The sequence below is a fragment of the Saimiri boliviensis genome, chromosome 2 (genome assembly GCF_048565385.1).
Source record: "Saimiri boliviensis isolate mSaiBol1 chromosome 2, mSaiBol1.pri, whole genome shotgun sequence".
Lineage (NCBI taxonomy): Eukaryota > Metazoa > Chordata > Mammalia > Primates > Cebidae > Saimiri > Saimiri boliviensis.
In genome coordinates, this window is record NC_133450.1 from 142,170,553 (window position 1) to 142,196,590 (window position 26,038).

Consider the following 26,038-nt stretch of genomic DNA (forward strand, 5'->3'; position numbering starts at 1 on the left):
TGGTATATTCTCATCTTTTCACAAATACATGATGCTTAGAGATCCTAGTTTTCACTTTCCTCACCAAATACTATGTAATTGACATTGTTAAGACCATGTGGCCTAACATTCTGCGGAACCTCTGTTACTTCCCCTTACATTCCTCAAACTTTTTTTTCTGGAATAAACAACCTAAGACTTACTGACTTGGTTCTGAGGTAATTGCTAGTGGCCAGTTCCCTAACATTTCCCTAACAGAGCTCCTTCCTCCTTGTCTGCCCATGCCTGGGCATGACTTAACTTTGTTGGGGGTGCTCAGGCTTAAAGAGGTTTCGAAGCTTTGCTATAAACCATGGGAACTCCATAAAACAGACACACAGTATACAAATAATTATTTATTTAGAATAAAAAAAGTGGCCAAAATAACAATACTAATGGCTCTGTATACAAACCACAACATATTCAAGGTTATTTCACATTTACAAAACTGCCATTATGTACAGCACTAGATATTCACAGCAATTTTATTAGACTCTAAGTACGAGAATCATGTAAGCAATTGAGGGGAATCCAAAATGAGAAAGAGCTAAAACCAGTGGTAGTTCATCCATTGGAGAAATGGCCAGCCAGTGACTTGGTAAAGAAACAGAGGTTCTGTTACCCTTTTAACAAGTAAAAACTAAAATACGATGACCCCACAGGGCCATATACTGACAAACCACCCTCCCCACATTTCCATTTTGTTTTCTCCGTAATCTTCCCCACTTCAAACTTTTCCTAGGAACCTCAGCTCTAATATTAGATAAAAACACAGGACACTGATGAAATCTTCAGGAAAAGAAAAGTTAAGTAGTGCTAAGGATGTGGAATGGTCTGGTTCAACCCCAAAAAGAAGCCAGTTCAAACCCAAGAAAGAGCTCTGCCCTCTTCCGGCGTTAGTGGCTTTGTCGTGTTGAACACAGTGGAAGTGAACCACATTTCATCCTGATGAGGCAGGACATTACTCATTCTACACATCATGAACACCTACCCTATGCAAGGCACTTTACATTTGGTGCTGCAGGAACAACAAAGATAAAACAGTTCCTGCCCTTGAGGAGCTTACAATCTAATAATGAACACCATGCACATATATACAATGGAGAGAAGTCACCAATTTTTCTGGATTGGGAAGTATTCCAAGCAAAATGTGTTGTTATTAAACTTGTAAACACATATATAATTCAAAACCAAGCACAAAATTTAGTACAGGTATTGGGTAAACATCAAACATGTATCACTATACACAACACAGACTTATTTTTCTACATAGTCTTATTTCTGTATAAACGAGTTTTATATTCACTTTCATACATCAAAGTACAAATCTGGGTCAAAGCCTTGAAAACAACATAATTCTTAGGACATTTTGCATTTAATTTTCCATTAGTGGAGAGAACGCTAAACCTTACCAGTCTGTTGGCCAAATGTAAATGGGTAAAGTATGAAATGCCTCAAAGCCATCATTATCTCTTACCTTGTCCAATTTGACCATTTTACAGGATTTTTTAAAAATTAAAGTAACAGGATTTCATGACAGTGAGGTAACTTTTTACTTTAAAAATAAGCCATGATTTAGAGTTCTAAAGTTTAATTCTACCCAGCCCACTTCAGTATTTCACTTAGGCCCTACCTTCATCATTTTAGCGTGAGAGTATAATCTTTCACTTCTGTCAACTCTTCTCAAGCCCAGAAAGAATGTTGACAAAGCATATAATAGTGATCTAAACAACTCACTGATTAGGACCCAGATTTTACACTAGGTCTTGGCCCTAGAGTGTAGTTATAACTCAGAAAATGCAATAAGCGGAACCACCTAATTAGTTAAAAGGGTTGGAGGAAATATTCATATACCAAAAGAATTAACCTCTTTCTAGGACAGATTTGCAAATAACTATTCCTCTGTTAAATTTATTTCCACAGCAAGTTTTCAAAAATAGCCCCATCTTAAAACAAACCATCTGTGCAGATGGTAGGTGTGTCCTATCAACGAGGCATGGACTGGCTAACAAGTCCTGATAATGATTTCTACCTGTGCCATGCAAATGAGTGTACAATCTTGTGAAAAACCCCACTGCTTCATCAGGATAGTGATTCTATACTATTTTAACTAGAAGCAAGTCTGTATTCTTGAAGTTTGGCTTAATTCCAATTAAAGACGGTTGCATTTCACATGCTCTATATGAGGTTGAATGGCAAATACCATGTTAGCCAACATAAAGCAGATCTTTACTCCAAAACTTCTTTCAGCTTCAAGAAAGAGCAGTTCTAAGTATAACTCTGAAAGACTTGAGACATAGTCTAAAGCTGTTTGAGGCTGCCAGTTGTTACTTGCGCTAATGGCAAAAATAAAAACAATTCATTATGTTAGATCCTTTAGAGGCATTTGGAATGACCCAGCCTTGAGGGCAAAGGTTCCATTCTTGAGACACTCGCTAGTCTCGCTGAATTGCTAAACTCCAACGCACAGAATAGCAGTGAAAGAGTATAAAGATACATCATAATGAATTATGGAAACCATACAGAGACTATGGTGGGCTAATTGTAAAGACATTCCTGTATTTGCCTGCCTATTTGCTGTCTACTTACTTTGACTAGAACACATTCAGCTTAGCTTAACCATAATTTTTGCTTATGAAGAAGAATATTGGCTGTGGGTGGGAGTGAGGGGAAACAGATGGTGGGAAGGAGCTAAAATTTCACATCCCTCAGCCCGAAGTCAAACTAAGAGCTACTGAGCACCCTGACAAGGAAATTATAGTTTTGAAGAAACCCAGATACAATTAATACTATTACGTTTAGAAAGAAATACTACTAATAGCTCTTCTGGGAAGTGAGACTCACTACGCAATTTAGCTTTTAGAAACATCATTGTTAATTCATTTTTCTTCTTTCCAACATGTAATCTGTTAGCTCTGATTGTGTCCTGAAGCAGAGAGAACTGAAGGAAGGGAACCAAGAGAGATCGGTCAGGAGCAGAAAGGATGGACAGATCCTGTGCCAGTCAACCAGTGACACTAATTCCTGATTCAATTCCAGGAATTGCAGCAATTCACCAAACTCAGGTAGTGTAACTGCTGCAGGGAACAGATGCTCATAAAACCAGTATTGTCATTCTCTTAACAAGCACCAATAAAGCATCAACATCTTTTGCGTCTTATTTGATGCCATTATAATTACAAAATAATTGAAATATTTAATTATCGCCCTTTAACATTCTTTTAACCTAATTAACGTGTTAAACTTGCTAATAGGTCCAACCTGCATACTTTAACATTCACATTCGAAAACTTCTTAGAGGGGAAAGCAGAAAAACGTCACATTCAACCATGAGCTTTGCCAGTGGTTCTAATAACTTCTGACATTGAAAAATAATTGGTAGTTTTGGCAGATATAATAGTAGGTAGAGATTGCTTGAAGTCTGCCTGGTGGACATGCAAGGATTTCAGAATGAATATCAAGCATAACAAGGTATCAATTTCTTATCTAGAATAATAGGCACAAATTAACCCCAGGCAGAGAATGTGATACGTATGTACTTATCAGACTCCCAAAATGCAACAATGTTGTAGCTTAAAGGGTCTAATTGTATAGAATCCTTGCTCCTGTGCTTTAAATGCTGTGCAGCAATAGCACTTTCACTTTCTGCAGTTCCTGAAATAGTTACTACAGTCACAGCTGAAATCAACTTGCTATCTACCACATGGGTCAAGCAACTTTTATAGAGGATATAAATTTTAACTACAGGAGGCAATTAGAAAACCTCTGGTGCCATTCTCATTTCCCCAAGGTTGCCCTGAGCAACACACGACCATCAGGTATGCTGACGCTCAAATTCAGAAGCACTATTTGTAAGGGTGCCGTTAACTCAAAATCTGTTTCCCTAGCTCTGTAGTTTAACTTCCACGGGTGAGGGACAGGCACAAGGGCAGGGAAGGGCCTTCCAACTAGGTGTGTGGAAACTTGGCAGAGGCAGGTGTGGCTAGATTTTAGGGTCTTAACAATGCCACTGGGTCAAGTCCTTGCAGTGAGAGTTCACATTCTAGAATAACTGTTGCCATGTTTACTCCCACAGAAACATACAAAAACAATCTGGAGATCCTCTCTAGTTACTCCCACTAGCTACATTTTCTCAAAAACACACAACTGCTTTAAATAAAAACTTAACCTAAGTTTTAAATGGCAGCAGCCCAAAATTCCCCAGTAAGAACAATTCCCTACTGATTCTAATCGGGGCGGCAGTGAAACTATGCCAGAATGATTAAAACTACAATAATTTTTTGACATGATCTCAATTTTTACTCTTATTTATTGTAAAGTGAAAAAAAGAGCTGCAGACACAAATGACTTCATACAATGTTCTGAATTTTTACTCATGATTTCAATGCTGCTTAGTTTCTTTCTTGAAAATCAATAGTGAATAAACACTCTTCTTGAAATTACTACCAAAAGGGGAAAAATAAGCAGGAGATAATAGCAAATACATGATTAAACATAGGAGACAAAACAGCAATTTGAATAGAAACAGAAGACATTTCAGAGCAGACAGTTTGCACGTGCCTCCAAGGGCCCTTGTCGCCACTGCTTGTCAACGTGGGGTTGGAGGGGAGGCTGCCGTTGCAGCGTCATCCACGTGTCAGCGTTTCTTTTTCTTTCAGGCCGAATTTCCAGCCTTGCCCAGGCTGTAGTGCAGTGGTACCATCTCGGCTGACTGTAGCTTCTGCCTCCTGTGTTAAAGTGATTCTCCTGCCTCAGCTCCTGAGTACCTGGGATTACAAGCATGCACCAACATGCCAGGCTAACTTGTATTTTTAGTATTTCGCCACATTGCCCAGCCTGGTCTTGAACTCCCGGCCTCAAGTGACCTGTCCACCTCGACCTCCCAAAGTGCTGGGATTACAGGTCCCTGGCCTCAGTGTTATTTCTAAAGTGTGGACAAAATATCTTTCACTAAGGATACAAAATAAAAGCAGGAAATTATATTAAAGACAAAAAAGATTGCAAGAAATAAGAATCTCATATTTTACATGTCCTATCCAACCTTCCAGAAAAATGTACCATTTCAAGATGTGTACACTACAGTCCTGTTGATTAGCACCAACCCCCGCCGGATGTTTCAGAATCCAAGAACACTAATTCCAGAATCTCTTTTAGGTTGTGATTGTGTGATCAATCAAATTGATTTCTGGGACATCTTAACAGACCACTGGGGGTGGGGGTAGGGTGGGGGCAGAACCTGGATTCTAAACATCAGGGACTGTAGAGAGGAAAGAAATTCCTAGGCTCTGTTCGGCTGAATTGTACAGCTTACAGCACCAGAGCTCAAGGGTCTCACTTCTGAGCTGTCCCTCTCTAGAAGTCTCTAGATAGACCCCTGGATACTAAATGAAACATCGGAAATGTCAACATTAAAAATACTAAAAGTTGTAATTATTACTAAAAGAGGAAGGTATATTTTTTTTCTCTGTGTACAAACAGCTCATCTAGGCTACCACAGTTAAGTCTGAAGCAGGGCTGTGACGTGGGTGAACTCCAGTATTTGACATCTTTATACAGGTTAAGGAGTTGCGTCAGGAAACCTGATGACACAGGAGAGAATGAAAAATAAATCACAATTAATTATAATAGTCACCAGATCATTTGACACAGTAAACTTTAGTCTTGGCTTCACCTAAGAATATAGAGTTTTAAAAAACGGTTTTTCATATGCGTGAAAAACAAGAACAGAGGGATGTGTATCGGCAGCTGTTTTCTGAGAACAAAACACCTTCCCGTGCTCTGCTTTATGTACTTTTAGTCTCTGTTGGTACATCAGATGCCATGGACCAGGCAATTTAAGTTCTGGAGCCCGAAGGCAGTTCCAGACCAAAGCAAAGATGAAAACCTAACTCAACCCAGCAAGGCCCTTATCCAAACTCTCTAGAAGAGACCATTCTGTTCCTAGAAATGACGGGACATTGTGTTCAAATTGTGTCCGTCAAGATATTTAAAAATAAGTGTTCCTCATTGGTTACAAAGCCGGGGCTAATGCTCATCTCAAAACGACTCCAACTGTCTGAAATCAGCCATTTCAGAGGACATCCTTGAGTCCCTGGAGATGAGTGTGCTTCAGAAATGAGCTTCAGGGGCTCTTCACAGTCACCAAGGGCTTCTCTCCACTCAAGAGGGAGCTTCCTCCAGCACATCCTTCTCTTCAGGCTCTTCAGGCTGAAGTTTTCTATGGCAGAGTTCATTATGTCCTTCTATCTTTCCATCACTGATTATTTAGAAGACAGGAGAGTCACAGAAAGGGCAGGGGCTTTGCAGTAACCTCTTAATCCAGTCAGGATCTGCAAAAGGAAGACAAGTGGTATCTACCATGAGCTTCGGAAGAGGCAGTCAGAACGGATGACACTGGGCTGTAGTGCTGACAGATGGGTTTTCTGGTCCTGACTGCAATGAACCACCTACGCATCCCTGGACAAAGCACTTCACTGCTTTGGGCTGGGGTTTTCAACATTCCAAATGAAGGTGGACTAAACTTGTGGTTCTCAAAGTCAAGTGGGATGAAACAGGAAAGTAAGGGTAATGTGTTCATAAAGCCGAATTTATTCAATTTAAAGAAAGGACTATATTCCGACAATGTGTTCTTCATATACTGTTAATGTTAAAATACTCTCTCATAAAGTAACAGTAATAGGAATTTTTAAAAAATGCTATGCCCTTGAGAAATAAAAATGTGGCAACATTGCTCAAATCCTCCTCCTCTTTCACCTGTGAAGAGCTCTGCTCCAATGCTCTTCTTAGATTCAGTAGCTTCTCATTCTTTCTAAAAGCTATACATGGCTAGACTCAAAGTTGATGGGCGTGATTTTGAAAGTTTCAATCTTCTCCAGATTTCCTGCCTAGGCAGCATATCAATTACCAATTGCAGTTAACAATGTAAAAGTTCCCATGAATGTGTTTCAAAATAATCCATCAAGAGAAGGGAGGTGGGTGAGGAAACTACATATGAAACAGAAAAGGTCATGGGTTGGTAATTTTTTAAGTGACAGGCACACAGGGATTTATTATATTCTTCTCTTTCCTTTTGTGTATGATTGTCGTTTCCCTGATAGAAGGCTACAACACAACACAAGGTATCAACATAGAAACTTCTGAGAATTAGAGAGCTCCTGCGGGTTTAGAGCAAAACTCAAGAATAAGGATGTAGTTTTATACGGAATGTTCTTTGTTTCAGCTGAAACCAGAATATTCCCCCAAAAGTACATATATAATTGTATATTCTGTATTTAGTTGTCTCACTTGGTTAGAGTGTGATATTAACGTCAGGACAAAATCTGACATTCGCATCATTATTAAATCACTAATTCCTTGCCCACCCTACAGTCTTATTTCCAGGCAGTCATCTCAGAAACAGATGACATCAGAGCTATCAGAAACAGAATATAGATAACTAGGCAAAAACCCATCATGGCTAGTAGAATGGCTCCAAGTGGATATCCTATTACTAGTTCAACAGTGTTGTCATTTACAGAGTTTACATTCAAATATAATCTATCTATGTCATCTACTAAAACAAGCTGACATTTTTTAGAATAAATAATTTGTTTGCAGTGACAGAACAGCAACTGCAGGCTCGCTTAACTCACACACTAAACCAGGCATCCCCAAACTACCAGCCCGCGGTCCGCATGCGGCCCCCTGAGGCCATTTATCCGGCCCCCCGCCGCACTTCAGGAAGGGGCACCTCTTTCATTGGTGGTCAGTGGGAGGAGCACAGTATGTGGCGGCCCTCCAACGGTCTGAGGGACAGTGAACTGGCCCCCTGTGTAAAAAGTTTGGGGATGCCTGCACTAAATGAATATACACTTTAGTATGACATTCCAATGGCCATGTTTTAGTTAGCTGTAGCTTCACAGCAACACCGTAAAGAGCAACGGGAGCCCGCTCCCCACCCCTCATCCCCAACAGCACAACACCAAGAAGTGTAAAGTGTGACTTGAACTGTTATTCTGGGGTGCTGGCCCTCTGCCAGCATGCTCCATCCAGCCACCCACCCTCCCAAGTAAGCGAAAGCATTCACCTTCTGGAGCTGGATGCCGGGCAATGCTGTCATGGAGCAAACACCGTCTATATATCAAACTCTGACAGGACTGGTAGGTTAAGAAGCACCTGAAAGAAAACAGACTGTATTGGCATGGGAGAGGGTTTGCTCTACTTAAACACTTGGAAACTGTGTTTCTCTACCACAGAGAGGCATCATAAAACCACACATTAACCAAGTGGAAGCATGATCCTCATATATTCACGGCAACAATGCATCCCCCTGTGCACCAAAGCTGGCCAAACCTATACCCTATGCTTCCCAAGTAGACACAAAGATTCTAATCCAGGTAGATTGCAGCTGTTTTTCCTATTTGAGCATCAGAAAAGAATTTAGTCTGTTCATACCTGACTGCGCTTTGAATTCCTGATATGTTTTTAAAAAACTGATTGTGTATTATATTGAAAATTATTCTTTTTAGGTTTTTTGTTATTACTGTTGTTTTGAGACGGGGGCTCGCTACATTGCCCAGCCTGGCCTTCAACTCCTGGGCTCAAGTGATCCTCCTGCCTAAGTCTCCCAAGCAACTGGGATTACAGGCATGTGTCACGGTGCCCAGCTTTTTGTTAGTTAAGACTGGGTATAACTACTGTCTTTAAGGCTCTGACAGTACACTGAGGAAAACCCTGAAGAATATCAAAGGCAAAATTAATGGTGCAAAAAGAACCCAACAGGTCACTAACAAATGTTCACAGGTTCAATTCCATCCAAGGATTATTCATTGAGCATCTACCAGCACCAGGTAAATAAGGATAGATGGGATGCGATGAGATGGGAAAGAGTACACCTGGGTTGCAGGGAAGGTTTCCCAAAATGTAACCTCTCAGGTAAGCAACTAAGGAGTAGACAATACAAAGGAGGGGAAGGGACTCCGAGCAGGTTTACCTCGAGTAAAGACTTGGGTATCTAGGAAGAAAGATTACATCTGAGCAATAGCAAGCACTGGTTCTCAACTAGAGAAACCATACTGAGGTATTTCGGCACTAACTTTGCTCAGTAAAAAAGAAAACAATTTTCCTGCAAGAACCTATGTGGAAGACATTAATGTTAGTGCTTACACATGTGGCTTCTGGAGCTAGAATGTCAGAGTCTGAGCTATGCCACAAACCACCACTGTAACTTGGGCAAGTTATTTAACTTCCCCAGGCCCCAATTTCCTCATCTGTAAAAACAAAGGCATCATGACGCTCCTCATGCATGGTTGTTCTGAAAATACACCCTACCTATCCTTATTTGCCTGGCCTTGGCAGAGGCTCAATGAATCATCTTTGGATGGAACTGAACCTGTGAACATTTGTTAGTGTCCTGTCTTTTTGGGCACCATTAATTTTTTGCACCAAAGGTCGTGGGTTGATAATTTTTGAAGTTAAGTGACAGGCACACAGGGATTTATTATATTCTTCTCTTTCCTTTTGTGTATGATTGTAGTTTTCCTAATAGAAAGCTACAACGCAACACAAGGTATCAACATACAAACTTCTGAGAATTAGAGAGCTCCTGCCGGTTTAGAGCAAAACTCAAGAACAAGGATGTAGTGCACCAAAGCTGGCCAAACCTATACCCCATGTTTGCATATTCATTTCCCCAAAGTACTGTCAGAGTCTTAAAGACAGTGGCTATACCCAATCTTAACTAACAGCCAGGTACAATGGCACACGCCAGTGATCCTAGTAAGTTATTTTCACAACCATCATCACATAGTAACTTAATACATGTGTACAGCTTAGACTGTGTCTCGTATATTCATAGTGCTCAATATTTTTATTACTAACCTAAAATATACCACAAGCTTGTTTTCTATTCTTCTCTCTTAAAAAGTTCTGAACAGTCAAATTAGAAAAAGTGTAGAAGCCAGGAGGCATGGTGGTACATGCCAGTAGTCCTAGCTACTCAGGAGGCTGAGGCAGGAGGATCACTGGAGCCCAGGAGTCCACCATGGGCAACACAGTGACACCTCATTTCCCCATCTCAAGAAAAGTATGGGAATTCAATACAAATTGGAAAAAAATCCAAATTATCAATAAGGGAGTAAATTATGAAACATCCATACAATGGAAACCTCTAGTCATTAAGAATGGTATCTTTGTACTGATATAAAAGAAAGTCCATACATTTTTGATAAGAGAACTGGTGAGGTATTAACATGGTATGTGTAGCACAATCTTATTAAAAATGTGGCTGGGCATGGTGGCTCATGCCTGTAGTTCCAGCACTTTGGGAGGCCAAGGCAGGTGGATTACTTGAGCCCAGGAGTTCAAGACCAGCCTGGTCAACATGGTAAAACCCCATCTGTACCAAAAATACAAAAAGAAAAAAAAAAAAAATTAGCCAGGTGTGGCGGTGCATGCCTGTAGTTCCAGCTACCAGGGAGGCTGAGGTGGGAGAATCGCTTGAACCTGGGAGGCGAAGGTTGCAGTGAGCCAAGATTGCGCCATTGCACTCCAGCCTGGGTGACAGAGCGAGACCCAGTCTCAAAAAAAATAAAAATAAAAATAAATTAAATTTAGTGCCTACCATGTACTAGGCATTGTTCTAGAAATAGCTGTGAACGCAACATAAAAGTTCCTCTCCTCATAGAGCTTTCTATTCTAGAGGAAGGAAAAGGAAAAAATATATTAACTAGTGATCATTGCTGAGGAGGAAAATAAAGGAAGAAGGATGCAAAATACTGCAAAGGGAAGCTATGTCAGTGGGGTGCCACAAATTTAGGTATGGTGGCCAGGAGGGCCTAAATGATAAAGGGACATTGGAGGAAGCCATGTGGACATCTGCTGGAAGAGCATCCTAGGTAGAGGAATTGGCCAGTGTAGATGTCCTGAGATGAGCGGGTGCCTCATGTACCTGAGGAATGAAGCCAGTCTGCCTGCAGTGAAGTGAACAAGATGGAGAAGTATAGCAGATGAGGTCAGCGGGAGGACAAAGGGAAGAAGGGGCCCCAGGCTGTGTAGAGTCTTGTGGGTCACTAAGAGGGTTTTAGTTTTACTCACTAGAAACAGGTAGCCAGTGACAAAATTTTGACACGATCACTATCATGACTATAATGAGAAGAGACTGGAAGGGCAAGGATGGAAGTGGGACGAGCAGATGGAAAGTAACTACAGGTATAATAATCAGGGCAAGAGATGATGGTGTTTTGACCAGGGATGGAGAGGCAGAGGTAGTAACAAAAGGTTGGATTCCAATTTCAGATGCCTATTAAACATCCAAATAGAGGCACTGAGCAGGCAGTGAGATATGTAAGCCTAGACTTAGTGGGAGAGATACAGGTAAAAGCTCTATGTTTAAATCACCGGTGTGCAGATGGTAAGCAACCACCCAGGGAAAGTGCTAAGAGAAGAATAACGGGCGAAAAGACGGACAGCTGAGGTAGCCATCAGCAAAGACAACTGAGAATGAAGAGTCAGGGACAGGAAGAAAACCAGGGTGTACTGTGTCCAGGAAGGCAGGTGATAAAAGTGCTGCAAGGAGGGAGTCACTGTGTCAAATGCAGCCCACAGGTCCAGTAACATGAGGATACACCAAGGTTACATCTCGGAGTGAGACTAGGGAGAGGAAGCAGATATCTTTCATTATGAAATTGAACAAACAAAATAAGAAAACTCCTATACACTAAGCAGTAAAAAACTGTCTTAAAGTGCCAACTTTCTTCAGTGATACTGATGAAAAAAGTCCACATCACGCTTTATAATAGCAGCTTTTCTCTAAATTACTAGCAAGGGCAACAGATAACTGGCATAAATGCTTTACAGTAGTGTGAGCTACACAAGACTGAAAAATGAGCAGAAGTAAGACTTTTAAAATGGCTTACCGGAGCCAAATGTGGCCATTGGAACAGACTGCCTGTTTGCGATCTGTGAATGGCAAGATCTCTTTACACAAACTACAATGCTCAGGGAAAGTTTGTTTGTTCATCTTCTTTGAGATGTGTCCAATCAGCACCTAGTAAGACAAAGCGGTCAGCAAAGTTTAGTGGTAAGCGCAGGATTTCCTGAAGAAAAAGCCTACAAACACAAAGGGAAAAATTTTAAAAAAAAAGAAAAGAGCAGTATTTTACAAAAGACAGGAGATTTGTATTTCCACACAGGCTGATTATACTGTGAAAAATAACAGAACTAGAGTTTCAATCTGTGTCAACTAGCTGAGTAAAATAAATTCATCCTGGGACTCTGAAAACATGGTAAACCGTAACCACTAAGGAGAAAACTGTTCTGAAAACCAAAATCTTACTTGCCTTGTTTTAGTTGCTTCTGAAACAAGGACTTCAGAGTTCTGTTAGAAGACAAAGTATTTAGCTATTATTTATAATGTTTTGACTTTAAGAAGAAAAAGCGTAATCTCTACAGGCAAAACATTATGTGGAATACTACTCTCTTTGTAGAACTGTACAAATGTCTAGTTTAGAAGAAAAGCTTACAAAGTAAAAAGATCCATCAGGATTAAAAAATAATTTTTCCTTCTGATGGCCCAAAGACCCATGGCCAACATAGTCCAGTAACCTTCAATCTGAGATCCACCGACCCCACCGCAGATGCACAGCTAGACCCACTGTAGGAGCAAGAAGCTGAGAGTGAGAGAGGTGACAGCACAGGCTCCAGGCCTTGTCCCTGCTTCAGTTATGTTTTTCTCTGCTTTGTTAAGATTACACCCTTGGCCAGGGGTGGTGGCTCACGCCTATAATCCTAGTACTTTGGGAGGCTGAGGTGGGTGGGTCACCTGAGGTCAGGAGTTTGAGACCAGTCTGGCCAACATGGCGAAACGCTGACTCTACTAAAAATGCAAAAATTAGCCGGGCATGGTGGTGCACACCTGTAATCCCAACTACTCGGGAGGCTAAGGAAGGAGAATCACATGAACCTGGGAGACGGAGGTTGCAGTGAGCCAAAATCACGCCACTGCACTCCAGCCTGTGTGATGGGAGTTAAGACTCCATATTAAAAAAAAAAAAAAAAAAAAAAAAAAAAAAAGATTATATCCTTGGCTGGGCACAGTGGTTCATGCCTGTAATCCCTGCACCTTGAGAGGCCAAGGCAGGTAGATCACTTGAGGTCAGAAGTTCGAGAGCAGGTGCCCAACATGTGAAAACCCTGTCTCTACTAAAAATACAAAAATTAACCAGGTGTGGTGACACACACTTGTAATCCCAGCTACTTGGCAGGCTGAGGCAGAAGGATCCGCCTGAGCACAGGAGTGGAGGGTGTAGTGAGCCAAGATTGTGCTACTACTGCATATCAGCCTGGGTGACAGAGTGAGGCTTCATCTCAAGGAAAAAAAAAAAGATTATGCTGCTTAAAAATTAAAGTCTGAAAACACTTGAATCTAATTCTTTTTTGGGGTAGGGGACAGAGTCTCTCTCTGTCACCCAGGCTGGAGTGCAGTAGCATGATCTTGGCTCACTGCCACCGCTGACTCCCAAGTTCAAGCGATTCTCATGGCTCAGCCTCCCAAGTAGCTGGGATTACAGGCATGCTACACCATGCCTGGCTAATTTTTATATTTTTAGTAGAGGTGGGGTTTTGCCATGTTAGCCAGGCTGGTCTCAAACTCCTGACCTCAGGTGATCCGCCCGTGTCAGCCTCTCAAAGTGCTGGGATTACAGGTGTTAGCCACCACACCTAGCCACCGCCTCCCCGCCAAACTTTTTTTTAAACTTCACTGGATATGTAATTTGGAGGCCAGGACACATAACCCTCAATAACTGTCTTCTCTTACTAGTGATAGCATCCGTCCAATTTTCAATCCATTTCTGCTTAACCTCTTACGGATGAATCCAAAAGATTTGATTAACTAAAATTAAGTTTCAAAGGGTGTCTTACTAGCTCAGAAGTTGGTGAGCCAGCTATCTTACCTCTTCTGTATATACTCTACTAATTTAAATCCCATTAATTTTTGGCCTTTTTGCTTCTTCCGTCCTAAGAATTCTAACATATGGTAGGACTGCCACACTCACCTTGCTTTTCTACACAGGCCAAACATCCTGATAATGATACAGTGACAAAAACTACTCAGAATTCCTCCCATATAAACACACCTCAATTTTTTTTTTTTTTTTTTTTTTAAGACAGGTCTCAGTATTGCCCCGGCTAGAGCACAGTGGTGTGAACATGGTTCCCCACTCAGCCTCCCAAGTAACCAGGGCTACAGGCATGTGCCACCACACCAGGATGCTTATAGATTTTTTTTTTTTTTTTTTTTTTGGTAGAGACAGGGTCTCACTATGTTGCTCAGGCTGGCCTCAACCTCCTGGCTCAAGTGATCCTCACACCCTGGCCTCCCAAAGTGCTGGGGTTACAGGTGTGACCACTGCGCCCGGCGCAGATGTACATAAATTTTACATAAGTAAGGACTGCTATTTGTTCTCAGTAGCCTTGATCTTGGCAAGCTCAAATGTGTTATTCTGACTCACACATTCTCAATGGCAGTGACAGTCCTTCCAAGGCAGCAAATATTAGTTCTTGGAGACAAAAATTTCTTTTTTATACTCTTTTTCTGTATAAAGAACACAGATATAACATAAACAGATACATATATATACATATATCTGTCGCATTAAAACTTCATGGGCAGAGGCAATTCGAAAAAGGCATCTAAAAATGCTCCGGGGGGAGTGATAATGAAAAAAGATTAAAAAGGGAAAGTTTAACCATACCAGCATACTAAGCAGATAATCTGAAAAATAATTTATAACTACTAATAAATCAATATCCTAGGTTTAAAAAGTCTTGATTTTATAACATATAGTTGGATTTTTAAGACATGAAATGCTTGGTCTTCAATAAAAACTAAGTTGCTATAGATGGGGAGGGATGCAGTCTTCTGGTTTTTAAATTGGCTCTGTTGAAACCACATCACCATGCTAATGGAGCTTCCCAGACTCACAGAGTATCTGGACAATTATTCTAAATCATGACAAACCCAACCGCTAATATTTTCTAAAATGTTTTTGCTAATTTTTCACTGACTCTTATAATAAACCTAACTAGGTCCCATAGCACTGTGATAACCAGAATACTCTTCCAGACAATTTGGAATACAATGAAACAATGTTTAAAACTTTTTTTTTTTTTTTTTGAGACAGAGTTTCACTCTTGTCACCCAGGCTGGAGTGCAATGCGCAATCTTGGGTCACAGCAACCTTTGCCTCCTGGGTTCAAACAATTCTCCTACCTCAGCCTCCTGAGTAGCTGGGATTACAGGTGCCCACCACCACACCTGACTAATTTTTGCATTTTTAGTAGAGACAGGATTTCACTATGTTGGCCAGGCTGGTCTCAAACTCCTGACCTCAGGTGATCTGCCCACCTCAACCTCCCAAAGTGCTGGGATTACAAGCGTGAGCTAGTGTGCCTGGCCTCAAAAGTTAACTTTCAAAGAAGAAAATGCAGTTACATCAACAGTGCATCTTAATACGCAAGATCACTGCAAACATTCTATGAGCAATCATTTCAGAAGTGAATGTGTGTACACAAACATACATATTCTGTCCGACAAGAAAATGCAAAAAGGATTGTGAATGGCTTGACATTAAAAACAAAGATACTGCCTTTGATTAATATTTTAAATAAGACTTTAGTCAATAAGTATCAATCTTTGAAGTAAAAGGGAGCACGGATATTTGTGGTTTTGAATATTTCAGAATACAGTATATTTCTTGGAACACTAATTCTTCAGGATTTTAGCAGCTGTTAGTGCAAGAAAGATGCTCTGATCAGGAAGTCTGAGTAATACTGAGCTACACAAAGGTATCAGTTTCTTTTCTGTAGGAATTCTCAGAACCCTTAGAATGATAATTGCACTGGGAACCCTAGTGTTCCGTTAAGCAAGTTAAATTCTTTAGAATACATTTTGGATAACACTGTTTAAGACTGTTCTGCTACCAAAATAAAGATTGTGCCCGGTTTTTGTAAAAATGAGGCATGAGTAACAATACGTTTACTTTATGCCTTTCTTGACTAAATCTGAAGATATCCTTAAGTCCTATCAAATGGCAAACAAGTCACTACACCCCTTCCCTACAAAACTTTTGTAAAAGAGGAAGGGCAGGAGCATGGGCACTATGTTTCTACTGCTGTGATCGCCCAGCACTTACTACTAAGCTAAATGCAGCCACTTTGAGCTAATCCAGTCTGGAAAGCTTATCCTGCAAATCTGGCCTATCTGTCAAGGCCAGTGTGAAGAAGAATCAAAATATTCTTTGTATGCTATGAATGCATCCTCTGCATTAATCCACATTTCCTATTTATTCCCCTGTACCTCATGTAAATCAATTACCTAAAAAAATCTCAAAGCAAAAGTTGAACTTAAGGAACCCAATTTAGGTCATTTCTTTCTCATGAAGAAAGCAGACTTTCCTCAATCTCAGAGTTTTTGTTAATAAACACCTACCCGTGCTGTTCTGTCATCATACTCTTCATCAGACATTAAAAAGTTACAGAGTCCTCGGGTGGGGATGCTAGTGTTTTCCGTGATCCAGGTGTGCAGATACACCTCTCCTAAGACTCGCTTCATGTGTTCCCTGGTCAAGTGCATCTCCACGGCTTCAATTTTCCCTTGGATTTCCAGGAGTTTCTCTTCCATTGGCTCACGGCCTCCGGTATCTCCAGTCTGGGCGAGTGAGTCATCCGCGGGCTCCTCTCCATCTCCTTCCTTACTCCTCTCCTGCAGGCCTTGCTTTACCACCTGTTTGGAAGAAGTGCCTTCTTCCTGCTGTTCATCCTCAGGATTGCCCATTCCAGGTGAATCCACTAGTAAGATTTTGGAGTCCTCCTGGGTGGGTTTCCATAAGGCTTCTGAAGGGGTTTTCTGCATTGACTGATATAAAATCCTCAGGAGGAAAAGCTTAAAACGCCAAAAGTAGGTGACTCCACTGCTTTCAATCTTCTTTTCCAAAGCTTCTTGTAAAAACTGAGGGATATGTTTATCTTTTAAAATCTTCCAGCGTACTAGGTCTATTAAATCTACCTGCTTAAAAAGGTTCTGAACAGAAGATTCCAGGAGCTGGGCAGCTGCCTCTTCAAAGGTTTTGAGAGTAACAAACTGGACCTGGTAGTTTTTGTTAACGGGGTGGAGGCCGTTGACCATGCCCTCAGTGGTAATGATGGCCAGGTACGCACCACAGGGGCTCACTGCTATCCCATGAGTCCTCACTGAGCCAAACACATCTGAGAGTTTAATCAACTGGTGTTCAAACTTTAATGCGACATCTGTGAAAATGGGAATCAGCTGCCTCACTTTCCCGTCACTCGAGCAAGTATAGACCGTTCCATTCTGTTTGTCTGCAGTCATGGAGACAATCGGCAGTGAGTGAAGGCCTGTCACGTGGGAATTGTGAACATTCAGCCCTGCTTTGGAGATCAGAAGAAGACACCAAAATACATAGGAGCCTCTTGCAGCTACTACTAGGCTGCAACTACACTTCTGGTAAGGGTGATAAAGTGGCACACATTTGATGCTGTGCACAGGCAACTGGTCCATTTCTTTCCACAAGATAACAGGCTGCCTTAAAGTGAAATAGCCTTTGACTGCTTTGAGATTGACAGGAAGAATTTTTACAGGTCCGAAAGCACTCCCTACAATAAGGCCACTCATTTTTCGATTATTATGCTCATATTCCCACCAAAACAGTACACTGGGAGAGGTGATTCCTGACTCAATCGTGTTGCATGAAGAGATGGATTCTTTTCCTACAAATGGCAGCTGAAACTGCCACACGGCGATGTTACCGTTTTCAAAGAGGACGGCCAGGAGCACACTGCCGACGTCCCGGCATTCGTTGTTATGCTTGACCTGCTGAGTGGTGCAGATGCCCGACCACTCCATTCTGACTGGGGTCTGCATGCTGTGTCTCCTCTGAAACTCAGCAAAATCCCCGAGATTTCCTTCTGGGGCCTCACTTTTAGAGAGCCTGTAACTGGTCTCATAAAGACGTTCTCCGTAGATCTCAGTCAGGTCAACCAGCTGGACCCACTGCAGTCTGTTGAGATTCGCCTGGATGGTCAGGCGATTGTCCATGGTCAGTGCTGCCAAGAGGCACCTGCCATTAGCATCACAACCCATGGGAGACCAGCTGGTGTACTTGAAGCCTCTCATTGGTGGTAAAGCCTTCCCCTCAGGGTTGAACACCCTATCCAACATGAAAGTCTGACTGACCGTGGGGTCCTTGGAGGCGGCGAATTTCTCCTTGCACTCAGCAACTTCTGTTTTTGAGCCAACCTGAAAATAAGAGATATAAAAACTATCAGATGAGTACTTATTCAAGGAGACGGCAATTTTTTTTTAAACAGTCAGAATACATATCATTATTCATAGCCTGATTCCCATATTCTTCTTAGAACTAATATATGCAAGAGAAATGTACTTGATTCTTAAGATTCAACAGAGCTAGATAAGCTAGTCACTAAAACAAAAAAGATGTTACAAATTTATGAAAATATTTATATCTTTGATACAATTTAATATTTAGATTTTTACAATATCTTTGCAATACAAATGACAGCTTTAGGTCCTTTATCTGAAATTTCATTCACAAATAATGGTGAGAGCCAACTCCAGCTGCTTTGTTTACTGTCTCTACAGAATAATGTTCACTCTAATCAGACTATTCTAGTTGCCATTCCCATCTCAGCTTTCCCCGGCTCCCTTGCCTGGTTCTTCCCCCTATGCAAATCCCATCTCTCCTACCAGATCGAATTCTCTCTTTAAGGCCTTTTGAGGTCATTCAAGCTTTCATTCATCTCTTCCTCCTCCAAGTTTGTAACATGTATCGGACAGTGCCTAGCTATATGACAGTGAGTCCTTTTTTTTCCAAGATGAAGCCTGGCTTTGTCATCCAGGCCGGAGTGCAGTGGCACGATCTCGGCTCACCACGATACCTACGTCCAGCGTTCAAGTGATTCTCCTGCCTCAGCCTCCCAAGTAGCTGGAATTACAAGCGTGCACCACCACACCAGCTAATTACCTCAAGTGATCCACCCGCCTTGGCCTCCCAAAGTGTTGGGATTACAGGTGTGAGCCACTGTGCCCAGCTGTGAGCTCTTTAAAAGATTTTAAAGGGACATTAAGATGGAGGAAGAGATAAATGACCAAGAGGAAGTGGTTCAGCATCACAAAAAGGAAGGCTAAAGCCAAAAAAAAAAAAAGAGCAGAAACTCGCCAAAAGATGTTTTGTTATGTCGGAAGCAGGAAGAAGAAAGGACTTGATCCACTGTCTTTAGAGAAATGAACAAAACAAAAATAATCCTTCAATCCTTCTTTAATGTCAATCTCCTTTTTCAAAGAGGCTGATCTTTAAACTGGAAAGAGTAGAACGCGATTAAAAGGAAATTCCAGCCTAAGACATACATGGATATAATAAAAGTCACTTTAACTGAGTTTAAGTTTTCAAGCCTAGGGGAATTACCCTCCATGACACAAAAGCATTTGGAAGATGTTAAGTCAGAACCACTGACTACCTCCTAGATGAAGTATGGACAACTGGGGCTATGTTAGAAAATCAGAGTGCGACAAATAATTTAAAACCATCCCTCAAGGCTGGGCGCGGTGGCTCACGCCTGTAATCCCAGCACTTTGGCAGGCAGAAGTGGGTGGATGACTGGAGACCAGGAGTTTGAGACCAGCCTGGGCAACATAGTGAGGTCCCCTCTCTACTAAAAATACAAAAATTAGTCAGGCATGGTGGCAGGCACCTGTAACTCCAGCTACTTGGGAGGCTGAGAAAGGAGAATTGCTTGAACTCGGGAGGCAGAGGTTGCAGTGAGCTGAGATTAGGCCACTGCACTCCAGTCTGGGCGATGAAGTCAGATTCTATCCAAAAATAAATAAATAAATCACCCAAATGGTAAGTAAATAACAAAAACTAGAGACCATTAAGCCTTACAGAAATAAAATTCCTCAATGTATTAACAAATGAATAGTTTGTGCAGACAGGACTGATGATTAGAAACTAGCAAAGGATAACTGGAATAATCTATTCTTATTCTGTCTTCTAAAATTGCTAGATGACATAATAAGCAAATAAAATGAAATGCTAACAGAAAACTCTCCACAACATAAACTAGAGAACTTTTCCTATGGTGTATTTCACAGTACACTACTCCCTTAAACTGTCCCTTGAAAAATAGTTCTATGGCCGAACAAGCTTTGGAATTACCACATATTACACGTCATTCTCCCTTGAAAAGTAACAAGAGGACACTAAACGCCTTGGCCAGGGAACTACTATAGAGACCTACTGAGACACGGGAAGCCAAACTTTTTTTCCTTTTTAAACAACAGAGCCTTTGGTGGGGGCAGTTATTACCCTTTAATGATGTTTTAGGCAGTATATCTTGATGGCAGGAAGGCATTTTAAGGTAGTCTCTTGGATACACTATGAAACTTGCTGGAGAATCAGACTGAAAACTCCAATTAAATGAGGTGTAGGTGTCTGGCTCGGAAATGAAATAATGCTAATCAAAGCCCAGTGCTTTCTAAAGGTAGATACAATTTGTAAGATAACATAATGAAGCACAGCGTAATAACTGAAAATCTGTGCTATGATGCCGGACTACCTGGGTTCAAATGTTGGCTCTACTACATACCAGCTCTGTGACTGTGAGCAAATTGCTTAAACCTTCTGACCTTAATTTCCTCATTTATAAATGAGATTAATATACATCTCATAAAGTTAGGAAGGTTAAGTCAATATATTAAAGCATAGGTGCTGAATAAAGTTAGCTATGATAATCATTAATAAACTCTGAGGATGAAGTTAAATTTTTTTTTTTTTGAGACGGAGTTTCGCTCTTGTTACCCAGGCTGGAGTGCAATGGCGCGATCTCGGCTCACCGCAACCTCCGCCTCCTGGGTTCAGGCAATTCTCCTGCCTCAGCCTCCAGAGTAGCTGGGATTACAGGCACGCACCACCATGCCCAGCTATTTTTTTTTGTATTTTTAGTAGAGACGGGGTTTCACCATGTTGACCAAGATGGTCTCGATCTCTTGACCTTGTGATCCACCCGCCTCGGCCTCCCAAAGTGCTGGGATTACAGGCTTGAGCCACCGCGCCCGGCTAAATTTTTTTTAAGAGTCTCTGTCACTCAGGCTGGAGTGCAGTTAGTGTGACTACAGCTCACTGTGGCCTCAACCTCTCGGGGTCAAGCGACCCTTTCATCACCTCAACCTCCTGAGTAGTTGGGACCACAGGTCCACAACACCAAGCCTGTCTAATTTTTAAGTTTTTTGTAGTGATGGGGTCTCCCTATGTTGCCCACGCTGGTCTTTAACTCCTGGGCTCAAGTGATCCTCCTGCCTTGGCCTCCCAAAGTGCTGGGATGACAGGTGTGAGCCACAGCACTCAGTCTTAGTAAGATTTTTAATGCTAATAAAAGTATGCAAAAATGCAAGGTGGACATAAAGTTGTCTATCAAATGGAGGATAGATATAATAAAATTGTTCATCAAATCCTTCAATACTGTGAACTAAGCAATACTCCTTAGAACAAATAAAAGCTACTGTAGAAGTAAACTCACAGGATTGGTACCAAAGCAGCGGCATAGGATGAAATAAAGGAAGGTTGAGTAGCCCATGGTCCTACTCATTGTAGGAAGAATTCTTGACAGGATGGACAGCAGCACAGATCTTGACTGGTAGGAAAAAGCCTTAGGGTTTTGTGCAGCAATATCTGACATATTAGTTTCAATTAGACTACTGCACCTCCTTCCAACTCTCCCTATCCTAAAACTGTTAGCAAATCAAATATTCAGATGCCCAAGGAGTATACTTACAGTCCAGCTCCCAGGGGCCTGCCCACAGCCAATCATTTAATTGTAAACCATCCAGTTTTCGTACTATTAGGCTGGTACAAAAGTAATTACAGTTTTCACCATTACTTTTTAATACTAACCGCTCGGCACTTTGTTAAGCACCTGACAAAAATTCACTTGAAGCTTTTAGTAAGCCTCTTTTTTTTTTTTTTTTTTTTTTTTTTGAGCCGAAGTTTCGCTCTTGTTGCCCAGGCTGAAATGCAATGGCACGATCTTGGCTCACCGCAATCTCCACCTCCCAGAGAATCACGCAATTCTCCTGCCTTCACCTCCTGAGTAGCTGGGATTACAGGCATGTACCACCAACCCCACCTAATTTTGTACATTTAATAGAGACGGAGTTTCTCCATGTTGGTCAGGCTGGTCTCGAACTCCTGAACTCGGGTGATCCGCCTGCCTCGGTCTCCCAAAGTGCTGGGATTACAGGTGTGAGCCACCATGCCAGGCCCTAGACAGTAAGATTCTTGAGGACAGGTAATAGAATCCAAAGACAGGCAACAGTCATTACTGTAGCAGATAAAGTTAATACTTCCTAAGGCTCCTAACAATTGATGCACAATACAATTCGGTACATAAATATTATCAGAATTTGGAACCATACACAAATGATGGTTGTATGGTTCATCATCACAAACTACTAAATTAATAGTCCAATGGGAAAAACAATTTTGATATTCTGAAATCACTATTTCATTGCTTTTCAGTTTATACTGTTCACCTTTACAATCATACAATCTTATAAAACAGCCGTTAATGTCTGAACTACTATATAACTGCAGATTTTCCTGCAAATTCATAATCTAAATAACAGAATCATAGAGCAAAGGCTTCAAAGGTGTTTAGTACCTAGCTTTCTAGCAATGCTACACTAAAACTGATCTACGCTGCAGACTGTCCACCATTTAGGTCAGCAGGAATGCATGCTGTACAGCAACGAAAAGATTGAAATCCACAGACTGTCAATGGGTAGAGTCATCAAAGTGCTGATACAGATTTCTTTACATTCCTACCATCATACCAGAGTTTTATTCCACGGAGGACTCTTGTAGAACTGCAGGAACAACTCAGCATTCATTCACTTGGCAATCAAAGTCTAATAAGACGGCTACAGGGCTGATGGTTTATGTGATGTACATATTGGAAAAAAAAAACCACCTTAGTACAGAAGGGGAAAATGTCACTAATTTATTCCCTGGAAGTCATTTGTCAACTATAAGAGGGCTATATAAGGACTTCCTGTTACTAGATGTTGTGATAAATGTCAAGTGAGGAAAAATGACAGTCAAAATTTTATCAGAATACTAGGGATATCTTCCTGTCCACAACCACAACATTAATTCAGACTCCTACTCCTTCATGCCCGTATAACTGCATACTATTTTCACCTTGAGCATTTACAGTGTGCCAAGAACTGTGCCCAGTGATTGTGTATATTTAATCTTCTAAAAAGCCTAAACAAGGTTTCATTATCTCCCTTTTGTAAATAGGCCTATCTTGTGCCAAAGCCCAATCTCTTAACTTCTATTTTACACTGATCCTATCAATCATCTTCGTGCCTCTTTCCAGCCAGATTCATGTTCCTGAACTGCTTAACAGGTCACTCTGTGCTAATGAAAACCATAACAGCATCTTAAGGGCTTCCTAGATTGAAGTCAACTTCCTCATACCGGCCTTCCAAGTTCATAAACTGGCCTCACACTACTTTCTGACTCTCTAGAAGAGCGACTTGAGCTCATGTACTGATCTGTCATTACACAAACAATAGTAAATTATGTTCATGACTTAATTTAGTAAATTATGTTCATGACTTATTTACATACTTATTTACATAAGAACATAATTACAATAGTAAATTATGTTCATGACTTAAGGGCACATGGGATGAATGCCCTTTCCTCCCTTCCTCTTACAAGCCAAACACAACCTCTTTAGGACGGCTCCAGATTCACCACCAGATGACCTGCCCCATAAAAGTCCCTCCCCTCACTATTCCCTCCTTTCTTGACATTCTCTCTGCTAAAGTACTGACACACATACTTTCCCTGCGTTGATGTGCGTAGGAACATCCTTGGAAACAGTTAAGTTCCTTTTCAGCAGAAGATACACCTTTTACATCACCTTTCTTCTGCCTACCTCCTTGTATGTTTCTCAATTTCATAGAGTTGCATCTATCTGATATGTTTACACTTGAACAAATGTGGTCTTATCTCCTTCACAAAGATCTTAGACGAAGCTTAGTCATACAAGCTAACACTCTGACAACATCAACCTGTTTTAAACTTGAATTAAGTACGCTAAAAAGTGATAAAGGTTATCTGCATCCTACCTATAGCTAATGAGTCATATTTTAAATGGCTGTCCAGAATAAGGTTACGAACACATAAACATGTTCTCTGTATATGGATACAAATCTTTACAGTGCTTATCACTGCCCGACAGTACCTTATCATTTGTTTTTGACGTGCCAACGAATGTAAACTTCATGAGGGCAGCGGCTCTGTTTTGTACACTGCTTTATTTCCAGAACATGGGGCAGCACCAAGCAAAGTAGTAGTCAAATATCTAACGACTGTATGTACACGTTGATAGATTCCATATAAGCATACACCTCTATCAACGATATATGGAAAAGTTTTTACACCTCTAAGCAACTAAAGGAACGCTAAAAGGAACTATAAGGAACGCTATGGCTTACTACTTGACCTTGCGCTTGAAGTTTAAGAAATGCAGTTGTTTCGAGTCTTTATTTTCATTCTACATCGCAAAGATGTTTAGTTAGTAAAGAAAAACTGGAGTACAAACCCCGAGATCCAGTATTTACCCGTTTGCCCAAGATGAGAGACGAGGATCATTCATAATAAAGTCACTGCAACAGTTAAGACAATGAATAGGATCAGTTTTTCTTCTCTGAAGCAAAAGAGGCTCGAGAGGAGGGCACACACAGTAAACAAAAGCCAGCCAAGAACCTCAGAAAGTCGGCCCCAGACAATAGGAGCGACGACCGAGGCAGGTCCCGTGTTGGATCTACAGGAGGTGGAGCCTCAGACACGGGGTAACCCACTCCGCGTGCGGGCGAGGGAGGCTGGCGGGACCAACTCCGGGAAGCCCCCTGGGTGTGTACCTGTGTTTGGGGCGGCGAGTGACCTAGGGAAACGGTGCAAACAGCTGCAGAGCTTTCCTTTTTTTCTTCTTGAAAGCTGTGGCAACCCTAGCTGCTTAATCCCCAGCGCTGGATGCGAAAATGAAAATCCCCGGACCCAATGTGGACCGGGATTCCCCTGGGACAGATGACGCGGCGGCGAGAGGGGCTGGCGGGGGAAGACTTACTTTGAGGAGGCAGCTATTGAGGGGGGCAGGCACCGAGGTGCGGTGGATAACCAGGTCCTGGCCCGGGTTGTGCACGTCGCAGATGAGCTCCAGCACAGCGATGCTGCGGGCCGTGGACACTGACACGCGGTGGTCCTCGGACCAAGCCAGCGGTTCCAGACCGCTCACCGCATACTGCAGCTTCACGGCCGGCTCCCGCCGAGTCACCATGAGGCGGAATGCAGCGCTGGGCCCCGGGGCCGCGTCCGCTGCCGGCTCCTTCCCGCCCGCCTCGCCGCCCGCCTCGCCGCCCCCCTCTCCCTCCTCCTCTTCGGGCGGCGCAGGCCCATCATCCTCGGGCCCCACTAGGGTCTGGTCGGCCGTGTCCATTTTCTCTCAGGTGCAGAGATCGGACGCCCAGCCGCTCCAAGCCCGCGTAGCCGTCACGCGGCCACCTCCCGCACCAACGCCACCACCCCCACCCGCAGCGCCCTCCGCGGCGGTTTTCTACCCTCAGGCCCGGAGCGCCGCCGAGCGAAGAAGGACCCCACCGTCGCCAGGCAACGCGGCCCTGCCGGGTGCCCAAGGAGCTGCCTGTCCAGAAAACGGCCGCAAGCCGGGATCCCCGAGCATCCCCGTTCCCTTGCCCAGGGATTGAGCTCGAGCCTCAATCCACACAACGAGTGAGGCTTTAGTTCCTGAGGTGCCAAGGAAACGCACGCGGCGGCAAAGGCGGAATTCTTCGGTGAGATGGCGCCGGGCCTCGTTTCTCGGAGGCATTCAGAGAATTTCCCTAGCGTGAACTCTCGGCCGAATGTAATTTTTCCGG

At 42.2% G+C, this 26,038-nt stretch overlaps 1 protein-coding gene across 1 annotated transcript; it reads right to left on the reverse strand.

The window, feature by feature from the left end:
- Window positions 1-361: 361 nt before the first annotated feature.
- Window positions 362-26,032, reverse strand: GTF3C4 (general transcription factor IIIC subunit 4). The gene is made up of 5 exons (XM_003935914.4): window positions 25,231-26,032; window positions 16,487-18,313; window positions 11,913-12,043; window positions 8,084-8,172; window positions 362-6,347 (listed from the first exon to the last, which is right to left on the reverse strand). The coding sequence occupies exons 1-5, from the start codon at window positions 25,597-25,599 to the stop codon at window positions 6,283-6,285; spliced, it is 2,481 nt and encodes an 826-aa protein (XP_003935963.1). The 5' UTR covers window positions 25,600-26,032; the 3' UTR covers window positions 362-6,282.
- Between the last annotated feature and the right edge of the window lie 6 nt (window positions 26,033-26,038).

Coding starts and splice junctions, on each gene's coding strand:
- GTF3C4 (XM_003935914.4), bottom strand. CDS start 25,599: ATGGACACGGCCGACCAGACCCTAGTGGGGCCCGAGGATGATGGGCCT. Junction 18,314..25,230: donor TCAATAGCTGCCTCCTCAAA/GTAAGTCTTCCC, acceptor TCTTATTTTCAG/GTTGGCTCAAAAACAGAAGT. Junction 8,173..11,912: donor AATGGCCACATTTGGCTCCG/GTAAGCCATTTT, acceptor GTTTTCTTTCAG/GTGCTTCTTAACCTACCAGT.